At 33.6% G+C, this 22157-nt stretch overlaps 1 protein-coding gene across 3 annotated transcripts in view; it reads right to left on the reverse strand.

Annotated features, from left to right (window-relative positions):
• Positions 1 to 22157, reverse strand: part of yki (Transcriptional coactivator yki) — a 43746-nt gene that overhangs the window by 4005 nt on the left and 17584 nt on the right. Inside the window, exons 2-4 of one of the 3 annotated variants that reach the window (XM_068770585.1) lie at positions 6481 to 6599; positions 708 to 848; positions 471 to 628 (exon numbers count right to left, since the gene is read on the reverse strand). In XM_068770585.1, the coding sequence (XP_068626686.1) occupies positions 471 to 628; positions 708 to 848; positions 6481 to 6599 (418 nt within the window). Of the gene's footprint in view, positions 1 to 470; positions 629 to 707; positions 852 to 6480; positions 6600 to 22157 lie in introns of all 3 variants that reach the window. The other 2 variants (XM_068770584.1, XM_068770586.1) reach the window with 2 other exon arrangements.

Raw genomic sequence — 22157 nt, forward strand, 5'->3', positions numbered from 1 at the left:
AACTTTAAGAAATAGATCACGGCATACTGTTATAGTTTCATGTCCTACTTAAAACATAATAAAAATTTTATGTTAAAAATAAAATGTACGTCATAGTTGAGCGGTATGCGAGTGACTATCCCGTATCTATTTAGAAGCAAAACTCTCAGTATCTGTTCTCTATCAACATAAATACATAAGGTGCCTAGGAATACACGAATAATGACATGAGCTTTACTTATTCCTCTTACTTTAATAAATCATAATTAAAGGAGTTTGTTGCCGCTCCAAAAAATACGTGTATAAGGAAAAGAACCTCAGTAACGTAACCGTAAATGTTGAAGTTACATAATGAACTCATGATATTATCTAGACAAATAATAACGTGTTAATTTACAGTCCTAATTTGCATAGCTAGTTTTAATATTTTTTGTGCAAAGTAATAAAAAAGTTAAGGTATAATGATAAGACAATAATTGCAATTATTATACCTGGAGCATAATCTCCTGCTGACGCTGTTTGAGCCTCTCCCGTTCCATCTGCAAGGACTGCAGGCGCAGCTTCTGCTGACAGGCCTGAAGCGAAGCGTTGGCCCATCCGCCGCCCGCAGCACCCGCCCCCGCCACAGGCGTGCGCTGCAAGTGTTGCGCTGGAAGCAACGAACACAAACATTACATAAAAACATCCGCGCATGTACACAGACGCGCACAATACAATCTAAAACTTACGTATTCTAGGATCGAACCAGGACGTAGTGCGAGCGGCATGATTGATGAAGTAGATTTCTCCCTCCGGCGTGGCCGCCTGCTCCCAACCGTCCGGCAACGGGCCCAGGGGGTCTGTTGTCGTGTTACTACTTGTACTCTTCGCTGCTGAAATTAATCGGAAACGATCGATCAGCGGTATGTAATGCAATAAATCGGCAATTGTAATCGATGTCTGATCCTCTCAACAGCGACTAGTTGCAAGCGGGGGGGAGTTGCGAGTTTTAATATAAACGGGCACGTGATGGAAAATCAGGTGCGGGAAGGTCACGGGGCTCGTTCCGAGAAAAGCGTAGCGCAGATGTCGCTAGCGGCGGCCGATGATTCAGACGGATGTCGCCGCATCACCGCCGCGCAACGAGCGATATTAATGCATGTGTGCGGACATTTCACGCAACAAACAAGTGCTCATTCATAAACAACGCTTATATACATAAGGATTTAACTTATACATGTACTATTCTAGTGATTTTATTTAAAGAATACACGCGTAGTCATACATTTAAAAATATAGATGACAGGAAAAATAAGACCAATCTATTTATTCAGATAAATTCCTTTTCATTATAACATCCAGACCAATTGTATATTAATCATAGTACGTACATTTTAATTTACAATAAAAAAAATTACAAATATATAAAATATAATACATAATGAGGTAATTAAGTCAATGTATAGTGATGTCAAGTAATACATAACAAGATAAATAAGTAGAAATCATTACTTAATAGGGCAACGGCTGATCGATGGTGCTTTGCGCGTTGGCACGGTAATCTATTATGTCTATCTACGTCGTGTATGTTTTCTCGGAGTACTTAACATATATAGCTTACTTAAATACTTGTCGGCTTACATTCAAAGAAAGGGTACATACTTGTACGTCTCCATGATACATCCCCTTTTTCGGATCAGAGGATATTACAAATGTTTGAGACTTTAGTTCCTGTTATTTGCTGGTTTATTTACGACGGATTCCCGATTTATGAACAGAGACAAATAATTAACAAAAGGTGAACTGCCGGAGAACAAACTCCCATGTACGACTTATGTTTATAGGCAAACCTACGTACAATTTCATCTGAAAACAAAAGCCGACCAGTTTCTAGCTTAAAAAAATTAAAAAATTAGAAGCGCTCTACCGAAACTAAACCCGTCGAATTATACACCTTAACCTAAACTGCAAACAGTAATGTTTTATCAAACTTCAAGACATTTCAAAGACTTTAAAAAAAATTTAAAACAATACAAATCAAGGAAAAATGTATTCTATTTAACGATATTTTTACGAAATTAGATAACTAAATAAGCATTGAAATAAAACCTTTTCTCTGCCATTTCAAAAGACTATTTTATAGCTAATTCGCAAGTCTTGTGATTATTAATAAAAATATTTTCACATCTTCTTTCTACCAAAAAGTGACAAAACTAAAAAAGGTGTTTTCCAGATTATGCTTGAAAAGGTGAAGACCGCCACCATAACCGTTACCGTCTTTACATAAGACAAGTGATATCAAAAAATATTAAAAATAATATTCATTCAAATTTATAACATTCACTAACTATCAACAGTATATTTTAAACTATTGGAACTTTTAGATAATTATCTTTGACTTCCTATATTAAACAGACACATGTACTAAATATATTATATTATGGTAAACAGTGATATAATAATCGCATAAGTAGGTAATGAAAACAATAATGGTTTGTTTTGTTTGATAAATATATTTGTATTATATCATTGTATATAAATAGCTGCTCCCGAGAAATTCATCAGAACGTGTTCTCGAGAAAGATGTGTACGTAATGGATCATAAGAATGTTATTTCATATTTGAAAGGTAATATCGCGACATGAGATTATATCAAGGAATGCACTATAAAAACACTATTCCTATGTCAGGTGATCTACATAGACGGTCTTGTTTGCGCTGTAATAAAACAAAGATAAGGTTAGATCAAACACTGGATGAGGCGGGAGTTTCGAGATTCCTACTAAAAATACGATATGAACGTTTTTACATTACTTCCTGAATTATGTTAAATAATTAATTATATTATTCGTTACTATGTATTCGATGACGAATTGTAAATATCAAGAAAAGAAACATCTTGTACTACAATATACCACAGCGCCTTGACGAAGGTCTTTGACCAATGTCTGACTTACGGCAGTGAAACGGGAATGATTCACTTTGGGAATCATTAGTTAGCTCAGTTGCTCAACGAGATAAGGAGAGCCTATGCTCGGGATTTGTTCACGAGGATTCAGGAATGACATCTATAGACGAACGAAAGTAGCCAATATAGCCATTAAATTGGGAAGCTAGAGATATCGCGCTGCTTGGGCCGTAGGGTTCAGGAGAGGAGACCACGGAGCGACAAGCATATCATCATAACAGAATAAACACTCTCAAGGTGGACTGGCGAACTGATTAAGTTCCTCCGAAGACGCAGGACGCTTACGACAGGTCCTATTAAAAATCAACAGAGGAGACTTATGTCCAACAATGGACGTCTCGCAGTTAAAATAATGATGATTAAATATGAAGGCGTATCTGATAAGTAGTTTTAGTAAATCCCGTAATAAATTACATTCCTGGATCTTGAATTCTAGCAATGATCATATATTAACTCGGCAGCTTGATAACTTACATGTATTGTACAGACGTAACTCTCCTTTGAAATAGCAGATAAAGTTTTTTAGTCATCACAAAAGCTTTTAATAAAATATCGAAAGTGATCTACACGAATATATACATTAACAATTGGATGGAACATAACAATAGAAGGTAGTTTTGCAAATACCTTATTAGATATAACGTACTAACAAAACCGGTTACATATATTTTGGCTTTCATTATAATCACATGATATTTAGCGACAAAGAACTAAAATTTTTCAAATTGACACGAAGATATTAAAAAAGTGTTCAGAAAAAGTGTTTTCCTACAATTCTATACTTATAGTATAGTCAACCGTATGGGGCTCGTGAAGGTTTATCAAAGTAAAAAGTACTAGCGAACTTGGGATAGCAATTACATACTTTTTATGTATTTTTAATTGCTGCTGTTTGGAATATATACGCCTAATAGGCGAAATTTCCGTAACAGACATCTTCATTTAAGATCAAATTGGATATAAAAACTCCATTAAAGCTGCTCCTGGCATAATATATACAAAGAAATCCAACAGACAGTACATACGAGATTTTACCATCGCTGGGTACATGTGCTATTAATATACTTAGTAAAATTTATCTTAATTCGAAACAAGTCATTGCATAAAAATGTAAACTTGCTATTGTAGCCATTATGAATTTGTAATTTGCAGGCATTAAAAGTAAATATGAAAACAAGGAGACTGTATTCAAATGACCAAAAGAATATAAGTTAAGACTACATCTTTATATGACGCATGTATCAGAAGGAAAGAGTTTTCGCCCTGTAAACTCAAAATTGTCAGAAAAAAGTCTACTTAATGAGTTTACATCAAACGTAGAATTAAAACAATAAAATGATGCGTAATGTCTTTCAACCTATAAGATAAGTTTGTAGCCTATCTTTGAAAATACAAAAGGAAGGAGACAATAGTTCTTTGTCGAAAGGTTTTTTTTTGCTTGAAGACAATGACATCGTTCATAAATTTATGAAAGGTTATTTGCTTTTGGTCAACTAATTATCTTTTTACGGAATCTTTAAAAAATGCAAAAAAAGTCATGCTTTTATCTTCGATATACTCAACTTCGATATGAAAGACATATGCCTAATGCTAAATAAATGGAAAAAGTATTTACTTAAAACTTAGATTATACATATTTCGGAACCGTTTTTATTTCTGGAAAATTTAATTCCGTTATCCGGAACAGGTCGTACTGGATAACTTGAAGGAATAATGGAACGTCCGGATAGGAACCGGACACTTGATGACCTTGACAAACTTGGTGCGTCCGCCTGCAACGACCTGCAATACTCTTTAAACGTGACTAGGGCACGTATTAAATTAACGCATGGACAATGCTACACTTGCATTCTAGGCAATGAAAACGTACGTAAATATACAATTCAGTAATATTATATTATTCATAAATAAAAATAGCACGTCCGCAATGCGCTAATTAGAATCATATTGCCACCAAAAAAGCTGATATTCACTACACTACCTTTACATTTTATAATTGAGAATAATGTTAGACTTATATTAAAATGATAATCAAATTGAAGTTAACAACTTTTTGGTTTTGAAATGTTTATTGTCATAAATTCAATTAGCTTAAATTGATTCACCTGTCATTAAAAACAGATGTTCATTTTTTTATTTATCATTTTATTATCGAAATAGGGTAATTTAAAGTGACCATTCGTGTACGTAATAAGAATACAAGAAGATATACTAAATGAGGCATCCTCCAACTTAAAGCTTCGAAACGCGCCCTGATCTGAGATGAGCCTACAACATACTCAGACGGTTTTTTTTTAACTTTGCAATATTATCAATACATTAATTACAACAACTCCTTTCTTTTTTACAACTTGTTTTAGGATATCATTAAATTTATTACAAGATAATATTAAAAAACTACATGAAAATGTATTGTGATAGAGTACGCAGTTCACCACAAAAGAGTTACTTATTTTGTGAAGCCAAAAGAGAAAGATATAACAAACTTTTCTTTTTTTCTCGTGACTTACGTAAAACACTATTATTTTTAATTTTATATATATATATATCCATAAATATATCATATCGTATATCATCTATGTACCTTCATAATATTTTGTTCAACATTTTTTAATCTGAGAAAGTCATGTTATACGAGTTTTAATTATAGGCCAGAAAGTTATTTCAGTATAAAGAATATTCAGTAAATGCGACTGTAAACAAGGTATGCGACAGCTGTAGTGTCCCGAATAGGCACGAACTCAGCGCGACACAGTTGAGGCAAGGATAGCGGCACCTTTCACGGATATTATGTCGAAAGCGCTGAAAGGCGCGGGCGCCAGCGGCGGCGCCGGGACAACGATGTATTTTCCGAACCTCCTTTCAACGCACGTCTCGCATCAGCCGACGGAAACAACGCGTTAATTCCCGTCATAAAATCAGTTTTAGAATTCGGGTTATTTACTTGTTTTTATTTTAGTTTCATGATAATTTTAAACGACGGTCTGCAGCCAATTAGATCACGTGAACACAAACTCCAAAGGTTTTCACTGCCTTTTCTCATGAAGCTTTGAGTTATTTTCATCTAAAGATTTTACAACGATTTCCTTGAGATTTAATTTCTTACAAATATTTAGAAACACTCGCAAACTTTAGTACACGAAAGAGTTAGTAAATTTTTGTCTTTGTTCAATCTATAGTCTTTCTTACTTTATTTTATTTACATAATTTAAAATCTTTCTATTACATCGAAGAACTTATTACTGCATCCTCATTGGGTGTACAACTAGCAACTTTTAAAAATACCAAAACAAATGTCATTATTCTTAATCAATAATTAGAACTTTATTTCACTCCAATAACTAATGAAAAAAATTGATTGCATCATATCTATTGGTTACCACCTTTGGTCACATTTTAAAGTTTCTAATGGCCGTGCCGAGCATCGCTACCTTAAGAGTTTTTAAGGTAAGCGCCCTTTATACTCTGCCCCCTCTGAATCAATCCACAAACGACACTTAGATAGCAGTGAAAGCCAAGAAAACAGAAATTATTTAATTGAGATATTGCAATACCTGTGGGGGTCGCTGGTGCGATTGTCTGTGGTGCCGCGTTCTGTGTGAGGAGGGTCTCGGCACTCTGCGCTGCAAGAGTTTTGCGCGGGTCCTCCCATGTTGTGGTCTTCGTTATATGACTGCAATGTAAAAATTTCTCGTTAAAAATTATCCCAACACACACATACATAGGACAGCATTATCGCTATAGAACTATAACACTCGGTGTCGGAACGAAGAAGTCTTTTCCTCTAATAAACTCGATCGATTTGTCAGCTCAGTTTTATCAACAGGTGCTGTTTATAATTATTGATTTGTCTCTTATCCTATGTATCCAAAATATAAACCAAAAAATATGATATTATTATGTTAGACTTTCTTATATGACAGTAAAATTTCACTTTATCCTGGTAAACAATGAGCCAGTCGACTTCATACTCGCAGATAGTTTTAGATTTAAGTTATTTGTGAACAAGACCTAAGATTTTATTGATATTAATAATTTAATGTTCAATATTATGTGCTATTTAATAACCTTGTTATGTAATAAACAGATGTTAAACATCGAACAAAACTATTTTTAAATATGTATATAAGTAGTGTTTTGATAATATCAATTATAATATAGCTATTATAATTTGGTTACAGAGAAGGTTAATTTCTAAAGTCGCATCCGTCTGTTACACTTAGCACAAACCTATCTGCTTTAAATATATTTTTGAATTTATAACCAAAACACTAAATCCAATTATGAGAAATAAACTTTTTAGCTTTTGTACTAAAACCAATTTCCATTATCAAATGAAATAGATATAAATCAGACAGACAGACAAAATAATCGTTCCCCGATCTCAGTAAGATATTAAATTAATAAATAAAAGTGATCACTCTGAAATAGGTTTTAATTATTTTTATTTATATTTTGTTTTATGTATTGTGGCAGGTTAAACTTTTGACAATACAAAATCGATTAGTACAGCGTGTCAATTATAACAATAAAGATTTATATTATAATGATGTTTGATAAAATAAAAATGTACGATAAACCTACACTTTACAACGTATAATAATTATTATTAAAATTAGTCATAAATACATCATATTTTTAGTATAACAGAATAACATTTAATTATTAAGCAATTAAAGTTTCTTTGAAATCGTTACTAATTACTCATTAGCCACAGTAGTTTTTTTTTTATATTGTTACAAAACGTGCACTAGTTTTCCTTAAATACATCAATTTACGTCATACGTATATTAATTTTGAGTGGAAAATTATTTGTTGGATAGGATTACACATTTACTGGATTAATGTAAATAAACACTTATGATCAATGAGTCTCAGTTCGATTCGAAGACTATAGAAGCTATAGAGTCAATACTTAAGTTTTTAATAAGTACTTTACTATAAGCCGTTAGCAACAGGCGCGTACGTCGTACCAAATCTTCCTGCTTAGCGGTCAATGTGACCAATTTGTAGTAAACCGGACGCGGCGACTGCGACCTAGTGAATAAACAACCACCGCCATGATCAGTGTCTGCCTCTTTTACTTTCTTTACGCCGAAAGTAGGCGCATGTGACGTCACTCGCTCAAAAGTTTATTAAACCTATTAACTGACAGCCTGTGTTCGCTGTTTAGTCCGTTTCGTTTTACATTTGTACAATGAAGTATATTATAAAGTTAAAATCCTATACTAGTACACTTTATTTATGTCTGATATGTTGATAACAATCGTCATCGCGTTACTGAATTGTAAAGACAATGTAAAGTTTTTGGCGGTTTTTCAGACGAAAGACTAATTTTGCATACACTTGGTATTATTATGAGATTAATATCCCATTCTTCTTCATTTTCTTTTCAGCCGATGGACGCCCACTGTAATACATAGATCTCTTCTAAAAGATAGCTAAGATGACCTGATCTGCGCTGCACGCATCTAACAAGTATCCGCGACCTTAACTGTCGTTGTTCACCTAAAACTAGATTTAGTGTACAGTTAAAATATAGCATTAAAAGATAAACGATTATGTAATAAACTGATCGATAAAAATTACCTCAATTTTATCCACATAATATATCCACAGACATACAATAACCGGTACTATTATTTTTTCATTAAAATATTTTTTTCTTTAATGTCGTCTAATATTGTTCTTTTATAGTAGGGGCAATTTTTAGGTTGTTTTTAAACAGGTGTTGTGGGAACACCCACAAGGTGGACAGACGGCCTTGTTAAGGTCAGAACACAACGGACGCAAGCTGCATATTGCCGGTATTTTTAGAAATCTATGAGGGAGGCCTAGGACCTTATGTGCACATTTAACGTCTATAAGAATGATTAAAATTTATGGTTGATGTTCGGTTAGTTTCAATTTATACGTTATAAATTTATGTACAGTAACAATTCCGTAATATGAAAGATAAGGAAAATGTTTAGTATTGGAAAGCGCGAGAGGGCGTCACCACAAAGAATCGATTTGCACGGAACGGTAATGAACTTGGCCGTGCTATCAGCTGTCCGATGTCACGCTAAACTTGCGGCCGCAACGAGCGCTGCACCTGCCTTCGCTCTCAACTTTTATAATTGCGATTATTCGATTCGTGAAGCACTATACAAAATATTACTAACAATAGTACTACTTTCCCTCATAGTTCTAATCCATCCACAACGTCTACAGGCTTACAAACATATTGCATACCAACCAAGAGTAGTGTTGATTCTTGTTCAACTAGAAAAAAACATGTTTCAAAGTTAATTAGTATTTTATATACCTAAGACTCGACTTCATCGAGTTTAAAAATGTTTTCTATGGTCAACAGTTTTCGTGTATCCCAGATAATGTTCAAAAATCTTACCTGAAATATAAAAATAATGTTAAAGAACGTTCGCGCGGTAATGGTGTGTGGACTATTAATGTCTTCATAAAAGACAGCACACTTTTGAAAATGATAACCTCCGGGTTTAACTTTGAAATATCAAAATTTAATAAATATATTATGTAATATTTCTTTCAAAGTATATAGTCCAGGTGAGTTTCTTTTACCTATTTTTCTCAAGTCTATGTCATTATACATCTGATTCTATGGTAGACTCCTATATACGTCAATAGGAGAAGTAAAACATTCTAGGTTGAATAAAGAATTTTTGATTTTGATAATATCCCATAACCCTGGAATTGGAATGTTAAACGCGTTTCGAGTTGCTAAAGTAGAAATCTCCTCACGACCTATCACTCTATCAAACGTACGTCTGAACGAATATATCACATATTATTACAGGATAAAAAACTGCGAATTTATTGAAGGAATTATTTCAGCCGAAGTGCCTCTACTGTGAGACACAGGCCTCCTCTATAGATTTATAAACGGACTGGTTGGAAGCGACCTGGCAAGACCGTCTGTCCGTCTTGTTGGTAGACGTCTTATACTACGATTGACGTTACGTGGTCTTCACTCCATATCTCTAAGGCATCTATTCTGCGCGCTGTGGCGTGTCCACTGCCACTACAACTTGCCGATACTTTGGGTTATATCGGTTACTTGCGTTGCTCTACAGATCTTCTTATTTCTGGAGAAATCTCAAGCATAGTTCTGCTTGACTTGTTGAACGATAATGAAGCTTGCCAATGCTTGCCGACGTGAGATAACTCGTTTCAGTGCCGTAATTAATCAATTACCAACACATTGGTTGTAGATGTTCGTATTATAGCAATGAATGATATTTTAGATATACAAAAAAAAGTTTCGCTTGCGGTGCGATAACAGCGCCCGTCTCAGTAGGCCGGCCGCAGTGATTGTTTTTACAATACTTCCCGTTACTGTTTTTCTTCATTATTGGTTTCTCAAGAATTTACCACTAAACTGTCAAACAAGTGTTACCGCATCATATATTATTCACAAGTTATCCTTCACATATTTAACTTTATATAAAATAATTATTTATTAATTACATAACAATTCGATTTAAATACTTGAATTTTTCGAAATTTTATTTCGCAGTTAAGTACTTATTGGTGGAGAAATATAAATATTAAATTAAAAATTATTAAATAAACATTATCCAAACCATTTATACAAGGAAACACTTTTATTAGAATAAACCGGCAGGCATCATCAGCAGGTATCGATCTCTCCGTTAAAAGACGTAGCCTAACACTTCAAGCCAACGAGGCAAGGTTGCAGTCGCTCAATGAGCCATAGAATATAATGCTCTGGATTTCTCTTCGTGATTGAATCAGAGGTTAAATAGCCAACCAGATTGGTAAGTTGAAGTGGTAAAGAACAGGCAACGCGCAGAACTGATGGCCGCTGGGACCTAAAGATTCTGAAGTCGAGACCACGGACAAGCATGGCAAGCGCAATGTAAGACATCAATGAATGACAAATGTAGGACGGAAAACGTATCAGATTAGTGCCACTAATCGGTGTAACATTACTCCTGAGGATGCCCCGTGGAGAGGTAAAACACATGTTGAGTGATTTAATGGTGGTAGTTGTGTAATTCGCATTGTTTGCCACATGCGCATTTATCAGCGGGCTGGCGGGGGGTGTACTTTATTGCACGACTACTGCTGTATTGGCGGAAGTAGCTATATATTGGTTATTTTCTTACTTAGGATGGACTTCCGCAAAATGCCGCCTGAATCCATTAGATACATAAGGTTACCTGTCCACCCACCGGCCAACCTGGTTATGGTCGTAGGAAAACGCTGGTATCAAAAATGTTAATCCGATATATCAAAGTTCAAGTCCTCTTATGCAGCTTGCTATTTAGCTAAACGCGATTCCAATATCAGTCAAAGTCTATCACAACCTAAGCCATGTCACTCCATGGAGCGTCTTCTTAGGCGATATTAAGGCTACAAGGCCTAATTAGGTAAAATAGGTAACTTAATAGCCCGAACCATCGATAACAGCCATAGAACCTTGATAAAGAAACCTATGTCCGAACATTATGAAGCTTTAAATGACAATTATATTACAAAAATACACGTGAATGAAACAATTATCACGTAATATTAAATTTTAATTCATGTATAACATTAACTTGCAAACGTAGTAAATAGTATCAGTTTACTATATTGCCTCACAATAATCTTTGTTATTCGTAAATGCCACAATCTAAATAATAATAAAAAAAATCCCTAACAATAATACGATGGAATTTAAATACATTGAAACCGATTAAAAGCATAAGCTTATGAAATCCTAACTAATCGCCACACATCAAAGTTTATATTTTTTATCAATGGAAGCGAACGTCGTTTGTTTTAAAGGAATGATAATATCCATTATAAGAAGTCATAACTCGTGACCATATAAAACAAATATGACATTTAAAAACCTTGTTATTAAGTGTATAAGGAGCTGTGATGTCGACAAAAAGACTGTGTCTCACAACCGATATGATATTAAATACATTTGTGCAATAAAAATGCATATGTTTAGAAAAGTAATAATTGCTCTTCGGAGAACTTTGAATTCTAAAGTTCTAAACAAATTTTAATACATTTTATTTATTTAAAAAAAAAGCTGCACATCAAACATTATAGAAATCAAGTTGCATTGCTGTTGACATTTATTATACAAATACGAAAAGTGTATATTATTTTGTAGTGATATATGTTGTAAAATTAAGCCTTGCCTTTGAACTAGGTATTAAAGTGTTTCTGTCTATTACAATGTACACTATAATTGTTGGAAAAGGATGCATAACGTATATATATTTAAATATTTACACACATAAATTTATTTATTTATTTCAAATACACTTCTTACACAAAGTATTAAATGAAATTATTCATCGGTATTACCGAGTGGCGGTAGAACTAAGTTGACCGCTAAAACTGTGAACTTAATATTATTTCGCAACGTTAGATAAGTTACTAATGGTTACAATGAATTATAATATACTTTATATTTACTTGAATTATTTGTATGTTATATAAACATATAAATATATATGTGGAGATGGCACTAGGCATAACAGGTAATTTTAATATATTTTTATTTTTGATTTTTCAAGTCAATTGTATTATCTATATATTATGTGGACATGTATGTTAAACGTTTAGTGTGTTACTAGTTGTAAAATTTTAGGATAATCGAAGATTTTCTTTACCCAAAGCATTAATTAAGTTTAATAATTATTTTTTATGTAGATATATTTAAATTTTGATTGACTTGTTTGTCTAAAAATCGACCAAGAAAACAAGGGAATCCGTGAGTAAAGCTTGTCCTGATCCATTTGAACACACTTTATAATGTCTCCGCTTTTTTCACTTGCTGGGACACGGAAAAGACGTGTTGATTGCGTCAATAATAAATAAATTAAAATTTGATAAAAGAGCATATTGTTTACAGTTTCAGTAAACGAAGAGAATGATGACTGCTTTAGGCTAACTATTTAATATTTATCCTTAAGTAAGCAGCCTATAGAACCGAAAACACCTGAGTAAAGTTTATCTCATACATATTAAAATGCAATATTCAAATCAAATGGCTGTTTTTGAAAGCACATACTGTACGTGATGCCACGTGACAACGGTGCACAGTTGCGGGGAGGTCATTGCGGGACGAGAGGACGGGGAGGAGGTTGGAGGGGGAGGGAGGGGTGCGCTCGGGTGTGTAATTACAGCGCAGCCTGCCGAGTGCCGCTGTCGGCTCTACCGCGCAGCTCGGCTCGTGTTGCATAACACCGACCAAACTGTTATACAAGGAGACTTGCACCTATCATGTTTGTACACAATCACATTATTTACTCACAACCCACACACTTCGCGGAACACAATAAGTAAACTACACCTCCCAGGCGTGTTACCGATTTAAATTACTATTCGCGAATATTGTTTCCTCTCAAATGTGTTTCCCAAAACAATAGTTCACCCTACAATCATAATTAATAAATAATTTTATATTCAGTCACTACTTTACTATATCTCCTGCTATAGGGCGGAATCAACACAAAACTATCTTTACTTCCATTATTTCCTTATATAATTTTTTTAAGGATTTTTTTGAAAAAAAAAATGGTTCAGATTACTAATAAAACCTTCTTAGATAAGCTCCTAAATCTTTAACAGATGCAATACAAGGACTCATACAATTAGTCAACTGCACAGACAACTTCGTAAGCAAGCCGGACCTGTAAATGAAGTTATATTAAATAGGCTATGTGAACAATCACCAGATGACAAGCTACGTTGGGAAACTACATATCTTTCTCCCTCGTGAAGGCCTTCCACTCTTACACAATAGTCGATTGCAGTTTCTCGATAGCACAGATGTCAACCGGCGCAATTGCTATAGCATAAAGACATCGACTATACCACTTTTTAATCATATTTAATGCAAAATTATCGGTAACACACATTATACATAATTTATAGTTTTGTATGATATATTTCATACGAGTACATACTGGAAAAACTAAAGGACCAACGCTCTCAAAACATCTGGAACATAAAAATAAAATAAAGCCTGAAATAATCCGTTGAAATGAATATATATGAATAAGTAATATTACCGTAAATATGAGACATTATATTATTAACTGTTTGATAATGGAATTCTTTGTGTAAGTTATGTTTTTCAATAAACACACGAGGAACTTGTCTTTCTCGTAAGTTACGTCTCGCCTTTATATAGTGACAATATAAATAATTTCAATATGAATAAAAGGAAAAAAAATATGATCATAATACAAGTTTGTTTCCTACATGCCGCACTATTGTTCGAACTTGGTTTTCATAACATAATATTTTCTACACAAACATCAAATGACTAACAAGAACAATCTGCTTCAGACAGTTTTAAAATGGCGCTGGTTACCACCGGACGAGCATCACATGTCGCACGCACATCCGCGTCGAATGCTCGTAATTGTATCAATTTTGAGGTGTCTATAGAACTTCCCGTGTTCAGACTTCCCTTTTTTAGACCGGACTTTCACTGCTGCCCAAATGTCACTTGCAGATATCGCGGATTATTATGGGGCGGGTCGCAAAGCGCGCCTAACTTAAGACCTCTTCCAAGGTAGTGAAACCAGAGGGCTCCCGGAGCAGCCTCGATTCGGGCTTTTACAAACTACTACTTACCCGAATTAGGAGGCCGACGAGATAAAGCGCTTCGGCGGAATCAGATTTCTCATACAATAAGTCTACTAGGTATCTTTTTCTACCATTCATTATCATTAAAAGTTATTTATTATTACCGATGTCACTAATTGCGCACAAAAAGCCATGTCTTTTACTGATAAATTTACACGTTGTATGTAGTATTGCCATGTAACCTCGGAACAAAGAAGCTTATTTGCCCATTGTAACCGATTACGCATACTTAATAAGCAACTGTTAATATTATCAGAAGTTAACACAGACCCCTTAGTAATCAAAATGTATTTTTAGTCTTTACATTTAGTCAGAACGGGCTAAAACAAAATCCCTGTTATTATCGTATTGAGAATTTCTCTGTCTCTAGTCCAAAAGAGAATTTATACCCAACTTCTAAACTCTTGTCGTCGTTAATCATGTAGATAGGCCGGGGATTCTCCGTGAACGCTATCACAAAACCTTTAATAGTACACTTTACAATCCTGTATACTGATACATGTTTTGGGAATTGGAGAAAGACGCAACATTTTTTTCATCGATACATCAAAAGGCTCCTTTTAAAGTGTGAAGCCAGTATATCACGACCTAGTGTTTCACATACTATCCTAAAAATGTGGGGGACGAACTCGCTCCGATACAGCAACGAGAGACATCTTTTTTATGCATAAAACGAAGGAGATCTTCCTATTCTATATTAAACTCTGTTGTAAATTAGACGAATCAGAGAAGTTATATGTAGTTTTTATACTGCTTTAGGATACGCAGACAAGATTTTTTAAATGTCAATAGTCATTAATAGTTCTTGTCTATTATCTTTTACCGAAATTTATCACAGCGCTAGATGTTTGTTTACGCATAATATTTTCGTGTACATGGTACCGTACCTGGACAAATTATGTGAAACATTTCATGAATAAAATTTCCGTTTTTTGTTTTAAAAACCAGGTATTGAACACTGATAAGAGTGAATGAAGAGGTACATTAGGTGTTCATAGTAATCGTAATTAGCTTGAAGGATTATTGGTATAATATGTTATTTCATTGATTTTAATTTGAAATATTTCCCAGTTCCTATAATGACTGCAATCTAAGATATCACAAAATAATAATAAGTAAGTATAGTAAATTCAAAATATGTTTAAAGTAAATTTTTAGGTAGATAGTAAAAGACCATGGCGATATATTTAAAGAAAATTGTATTTTTAATATAAAAGTATGTCGGTTCTTACCTAGTATACATAGTGAGTATAAAAATATATTAAAACAGTTTCAACCCTAAGAATAGACAATAATCTAATTACAAATGCTGAAGGGATTCGTAGTTCTATAGATAACGGATGATCTTGAAAATGTTTATTTCTTCATAGCTGCTGCTTTTTATTGCTATATTTAACGTGGATAAAACAAGCAAAAGTTTTTTCTTATCTATAACTAAATAATCTCATAAACAAAATACTTAGATTTTGTAAAGAGGAAATGTTTATGTACTAAATAGATATTTCTCAACATTTTTATCTATTATTTATTACATAGTAATTGTAAAAAAATTTCTTATGAAGATTGAGTAGGTTAACTTCTTCGACGTTAGTTCGTTCAACGCACAGCCAAAAAAAATATGTTTTAAATTTGGAATACGGATTAAGAATAATCATAACAAATGTGTTAATAATAACCAGAAATATTTTATAAATTATATTGACGTTTTTACGCTTTGATGATATTACCATTATTTAGTATTTATGTATAAAAAATAAATATATATATATATTTATTACAGTATTAAACATGCTAAACATCCTAATTGATCATTTTTAAAATAAAAAAGCAATTTGTCGAGTTTGAAGTGTGAAATCGAAATAATTATGACGTGAATAAAAACACGAAATTATAATTTTTTCTAGGTTATATCGTTACATAAAAAAACATTCACTTCACATTGCCATAATATAAAAATTAACACTTTTGCAATGTACTTTTCTACATTACTAAACTCTTACGAAGCAGATAAGGAAAAATATCGAATTAGACATATTCAAAATTTATCAGATTTTTATTTTCTTTTACAAGAAGTGGGGTCGCTGTCCCCACAGCCCCTAACGATATCCATTGAAGTCTCTAACATTTAAATTGAAACGATTATAGTTCTTAAAGATCTCAAAGTGATTTAAATGAACGATGATAGTGCTCCGTAACAATCTGGTGGATAAATGAACCAATTCTGGGCGTGACTCATTCATTCACATGAATACGCTTTACTAAGCAGCAAAATTTATTTACGCAAACACAATCCTAAAAATGTCTTCATGTTTTGATGCTACTACTATTTACTTTATTATTAAAAGACTGTTTATTAAAATTAACTTTTTTCTCACATCTTAAATTAATTACAAAGTAATCTTTCATAGATTACTTTGCATCTAAATTTTCTTGTTTTTTTTCATATTCATTAGAAAATACGTAAGGAATCGCCGTAGCAATCTTGTGACATTTTCACGTCTTCCACGCGATAGATTGTAGGTTTTTCACCGAGAACAACATGGCGGAGACGGCGTTCTAAATTTGAATCTCGGACGAGTCGGCGCTCGCGTACGTAAATAAACGCACACATAAGTAATCAGTAATACAACACAAACGAGAGCAACGTGTAACACCATATTATAACGCAGTCTGCATGTCAGTCAATTTCCCTTACTTAATATACAAATAGTAAAAATGGTATGCCAAACACTTGTGCTAGCCTTAATACTCTGTCAAATGTTCCAAATTGGGTAACCAAAATACAGCTAAGACTATATTATTGTTCACTCACACTAACACGCAAATATACTCACACAAACAGAAGTGGACGAAAACGGCTGAGTGACGCATCGACTTCCGGCCGATGATTTTATTACGGGATCTACTGTACTGTTCCAGCCGAACTATGGAACAAACATAAGTAGAAAATTTTCGCTTTAAATTTATTTTAGACGCAAAACATACCAGACTGTATAACTCTTACAAATTAATGCGTGCAACGTAAAATCTTCAAACAAAAGATTTGTGTGGTTTTGAATATAGGAACCGTGGCGCCAGACGACGCACACTTGCAACGGACTAATTTAACTACGCGTTTCGGTTTCTAATCTTTTAAAAAACAAGAGCGACAGATAGAATACCTGTTAATAATTATTATGAAGTTTTTATCCTATATAGCTCGTAATAATTACGACATTACATCGCTAAAGCTTTACACCTGTAATCAATTACCCTGTATATGTAGGTAAATAAATATGATTTAGACTTATTAATGTATGCATGTATATGAATATATACTTACATATTTTTATTTACTAAATAGCAATGAGTACAGAAAGATTGTTAAAAACTTTTAATTGAATAAAAATCTTCAGTTGCATCACTAAAACATGAACTGAAAAAAGGTCTAATTTATGCGAAGTAGGCCCATTTGTAAGATTGCGTAAACGATAGAATATTTACAATCGTAAAGAAAATCATTTTTTGTGAGGACTAAAGGTCTATTTAATTGTGCACTACGTGATGCGAATAAAAAATTAATAACTATTATTACTAGGTTTAGCCGACGTGTACTGTAGATAGTGGAACAGCATACAAGGCAGTGTGCGCCAGAGACTAGACGGCCTTGCGGCTAGGTGGTCCGCCTCTCGCCGCCAGAGGTTAACAACATGTTTTTTTTTTCATCTAACTTTAGAAAGTACATGGATAATACGCCAGTCACGTTAACTTAAAGAAATTACTAATGTCTTATGAACACACTGTGACATCAAAATTACAAAAAATAATCAGTATCGAATTATTTACGACGTATATATAAAACAAATTCGAATTAATGATTTCTTGATTCTCATTGTGCAATCAATATTTTAATGCCTTAAAAATTTCAAATTTAGAATATATAAAACTCGAGTGGCGAAACAAAGACGTTTCATTATTCGAACTGTGTAGTAAGTAAATGTTTTTGTGATAAAAAATTCAAATTTAGTATATTAAAAACTTGAATGGCGGAACAAGGATGACGACGCATCGTGACCTGCCTTTTGTGATGCGTTGACTCAAACTGGACCCGCTTTAATATAAGCAGCATCCGGGTCGGAGTTGTCTTTGAATCCTTCTCATTATAGAACACTCAACATAATATATTGTTGTAAGGCCGTCAGCAAGTTCTTTAATAGTGCAGAATATTAAAACAAACTTATAATATATATATAGACTTATGGTTTAGTTTGGACAGAAAAATAAATGCAAAGTGATTGGTTATAGGTGTAAAAGTTTTATCTGGGTCAATGGGTAGCATCTCTGCGTTTAGCTTTTAGGCCTGTTTGAAACGATTTCTCTGACATTTGTTATATTAATTTGTTATTCAATTAGAATGCGATAGGCCAATGACTTTTTCAATACAAAGTTTGCATGGATAGACAAGAATTATCAATTAATTTTAATACATAGTAATCCGATTTTTGTAAACGCTTTTTCGTACTATTTTTAGATAGGATGTGTTTTGCCGTCAATTATGCATACATTAAATCCAAAAATATAAATTAAATTAAAAGCAAATGAGCTATATATCCACCGCTTTAAAGCTTTTACACCTGTTTCTAATCACTATATGTTCAATTGTTGCAAAATGAACAAAATATATAATTAGAAACGATTTGTTATGAAAATGAAAATATATGTTAATACGTAGAATTTATTATTTATAAGAAAGTAAAATATCTCATTTCATTATAATTACCACAGACTGTCACGTGATGAACGTATTTTTGGTTGGAAGCGGTAATGAAGTTATTTCTAAAGGCGTCGTAAAATATTTGGTAAAAGTACGTATAAACGTCATTTTATGAAACGTGTGAATGGTGTACCAGTGTAGCGAACTACGTCAATTAGTTCTAATGTATAGAATAGTTACACTAAAATATATTACTTACACTCTGTATTACACAATTTTTACTAACCAAATGATGATTATATTTTCTCAATAATTTAACACATAAAAATGTTTCTTTAGTAACTCGAGTTTATTCATCTGCTTGCGGTTGCCTACTGCTATTTTTATATGAATGAAGGAGAGGAGCCCGTTTATTCCTTGTCTAACAATGGCCAGTTTACAAGTTGACGTTTACGTGTAACCATCAAATTGTAATAAACTTACACCCACAGTAGTCGATCGCTGTTGTTTCTAAACTCTATCCAACTACAAATAAGTCGCGAACAGTGTTATTGTGCAGTAATTATATTAAGTCGAAACTGAGTCACGAGGAGTCATGTGGAAATCTGCGCCCTATTATTAGACATTAATCAGAAAAAGGCTAAACGCGGTGCAAGTGCCCGGCGCCAACGGAAATCGGTCTGGCACGAATAATTCATTGTGCATTACGCGCTTCTCATTCATATGGCTGCCACCGCCAGGTCTTGGATAGAGCGCCCATTCAGAGATGAGCGCAGGAAGCTGTAATAGTCGCCCGGTATCGGGTACTCTTGCACCGGATTCGCTCGCTGCCACCGGAAACTTAATACGTCTGTCGTTCTCTCGTTTCGTTCCTATTACGCCTACGGATTTATTAATATTTTTATCATCGTACACTATTTGACATAAGCAAAGGGCAAAATAATTAACATTATAAATCTCGTAGCAAAAACTATTGTTTTGTATAATAAATCGATAAATCAATATGTCACTCGATAGACGCTTGCTGTAAGTCATAGACAAGCCTTCCCAGAAAAATTAAATTATTATCATTATTCTTAAAAACATAGTTTTACTATAAAAAAAACATTATATCGTAGTGCAAGTTGCACTTTACTGTTCTCAGCACGATGGACTTTGTACCAAAGTGTACGTATATACATCCTTTTCTTTCATTAGTCTTTATATTCTGTCTTTTTCGTTTGTATCCCCCGCGGCAACGATGCTGCCTCACTTCGAGATTCGTGTCGGTTAAAATTTTTCTATTACCGACGACTGGGCTCTTCAACGTCAAGATTAGTGATGGTTACTAACCAATGAAAGACTTTTCTACAGATATGATGAAACCAGTTTAAAAATATTCCGTGAGACTAGCATATTTTAAAAATTCATTTTTGGTTTATTATTAAAAAAAAACATACACTCTTATTTCGTAAAGATGACTGAACTCAATATGCATGCATACCATTTCCAGCACGCGATTTGTTGAATGCATAAAATTTGTCCCTCAGGCTCAATGGAAAGAACGGTTAAAGTAGATAAACAGGGCAACGTGTATATATATATACACACCTTGAGACAATGCTAACACGTAGTTGTGAAACTTCTACTTCTAAGCGAGAAGGGACGGTGTACACCGCGCCCGAGATGCAAAATGTCAGCTCCCACTTTCGTAACATTTGCCTCGCTCGACTCGTTATTGTCTGATAATTCAAGGACTATACGAAAGAATATAATATGATTTCTTTAACTTAAAACATATCTGAAATATATGATGACCTTTCTTTTAAATTGAAACAAACGCGAAATGAACCAAATTCATCTATGATGTACATATACAGAATGATTTAATACGAATTACTACACATAAAATCATTTATTTTTTACTGTTCTTGCAGACTTGCCCGCTGCATTGTTATAGAAAAAAAAATCTGTGATAACTTCATTCAGTGATAACTTCGTACAGTGATTGTAATAGTAGTAATAGTATAAAAAAAGTCTAACACTAAAGCTTTTTCCTGGCGAATGAGCTACAGCTTACCCCCTTAAAGCTTTTAAACCTTAACCAATCAACCTGAACGCGATAAATTAACCGTATAATTTTTAGGATATTTCACAGGAGTTTTCTTTTGCAATTGCCCATTGTAAAAGAATTTGACAACACCTTTGTATTCTACCTGTGACGCTAAACTGCGTTATCAAATCTCGCTTCCATGTTAAAGGAAACTGGGTATTAAAAAAGTTGGGCCCGTTTATAAGGCTTTGAAAGATTTTTTATAGGAAAGACGAGCAAGCGGCCCAGACCATCGTAAGCGTTCACTGCCACCCACGAATATCCTGAATTAAATTTAGTTAATTTAATGGAATACATACATTACAAAAAAAACTTCAAAAACTTTCAAAATCTTCGTCCAGACATTTGTATAAAAATGGTAAATGTAAAGGTAATTAAAATTTAAATATTAATAGCTAACTCGTTTCTTACGTTGTTAAGTTAACGTTTAATAATAATCTATATAAATAAATATTTATCGGCTAAGAATTTTCTTCGTAGTGAAAAGACAAGTTCTAAATAGAGAAAAAATGTAAAAATTGCGAGGACAGTAGTAAAAAGTACACTTTTTTTTCTCATGCAGACCGAGATAAAGGCCTCGTAAAGATGTAATCAAACAAAAAATTTCGTGAATTATAAATCATCACAAAGAAAATTACTTATTATTAGGATGTTAAATCCTCTCCGTCCTCTGCGTACCATAACATTATACTGCGATCGCCAACTCTGCTTGGCAAGCGTGGCGATTATGGTACTTAGCCCCAAAGACATTTAGGGGAGGCATGCAGTGGGCATCTATGGGTTGAAACTTTGACTTATTATAT

The sequence above is a fragment of the Battus philenor genome, unplaced genomic scaffold (genome assembly GCF_028537555.1).
Source record: "Battus philenor isolate CCGP_79_NKW_IND1 unplaced genomic scaffold, ilBatPhil1.0.hap1 SCAF_3, whole genome shotgun sequence".
Lineage (NCBI taxonomy): Eukaryota > Metazoa > Arthropoda > Insecta > Lepidoptera > Papilionidae > Battus > Battus philenor.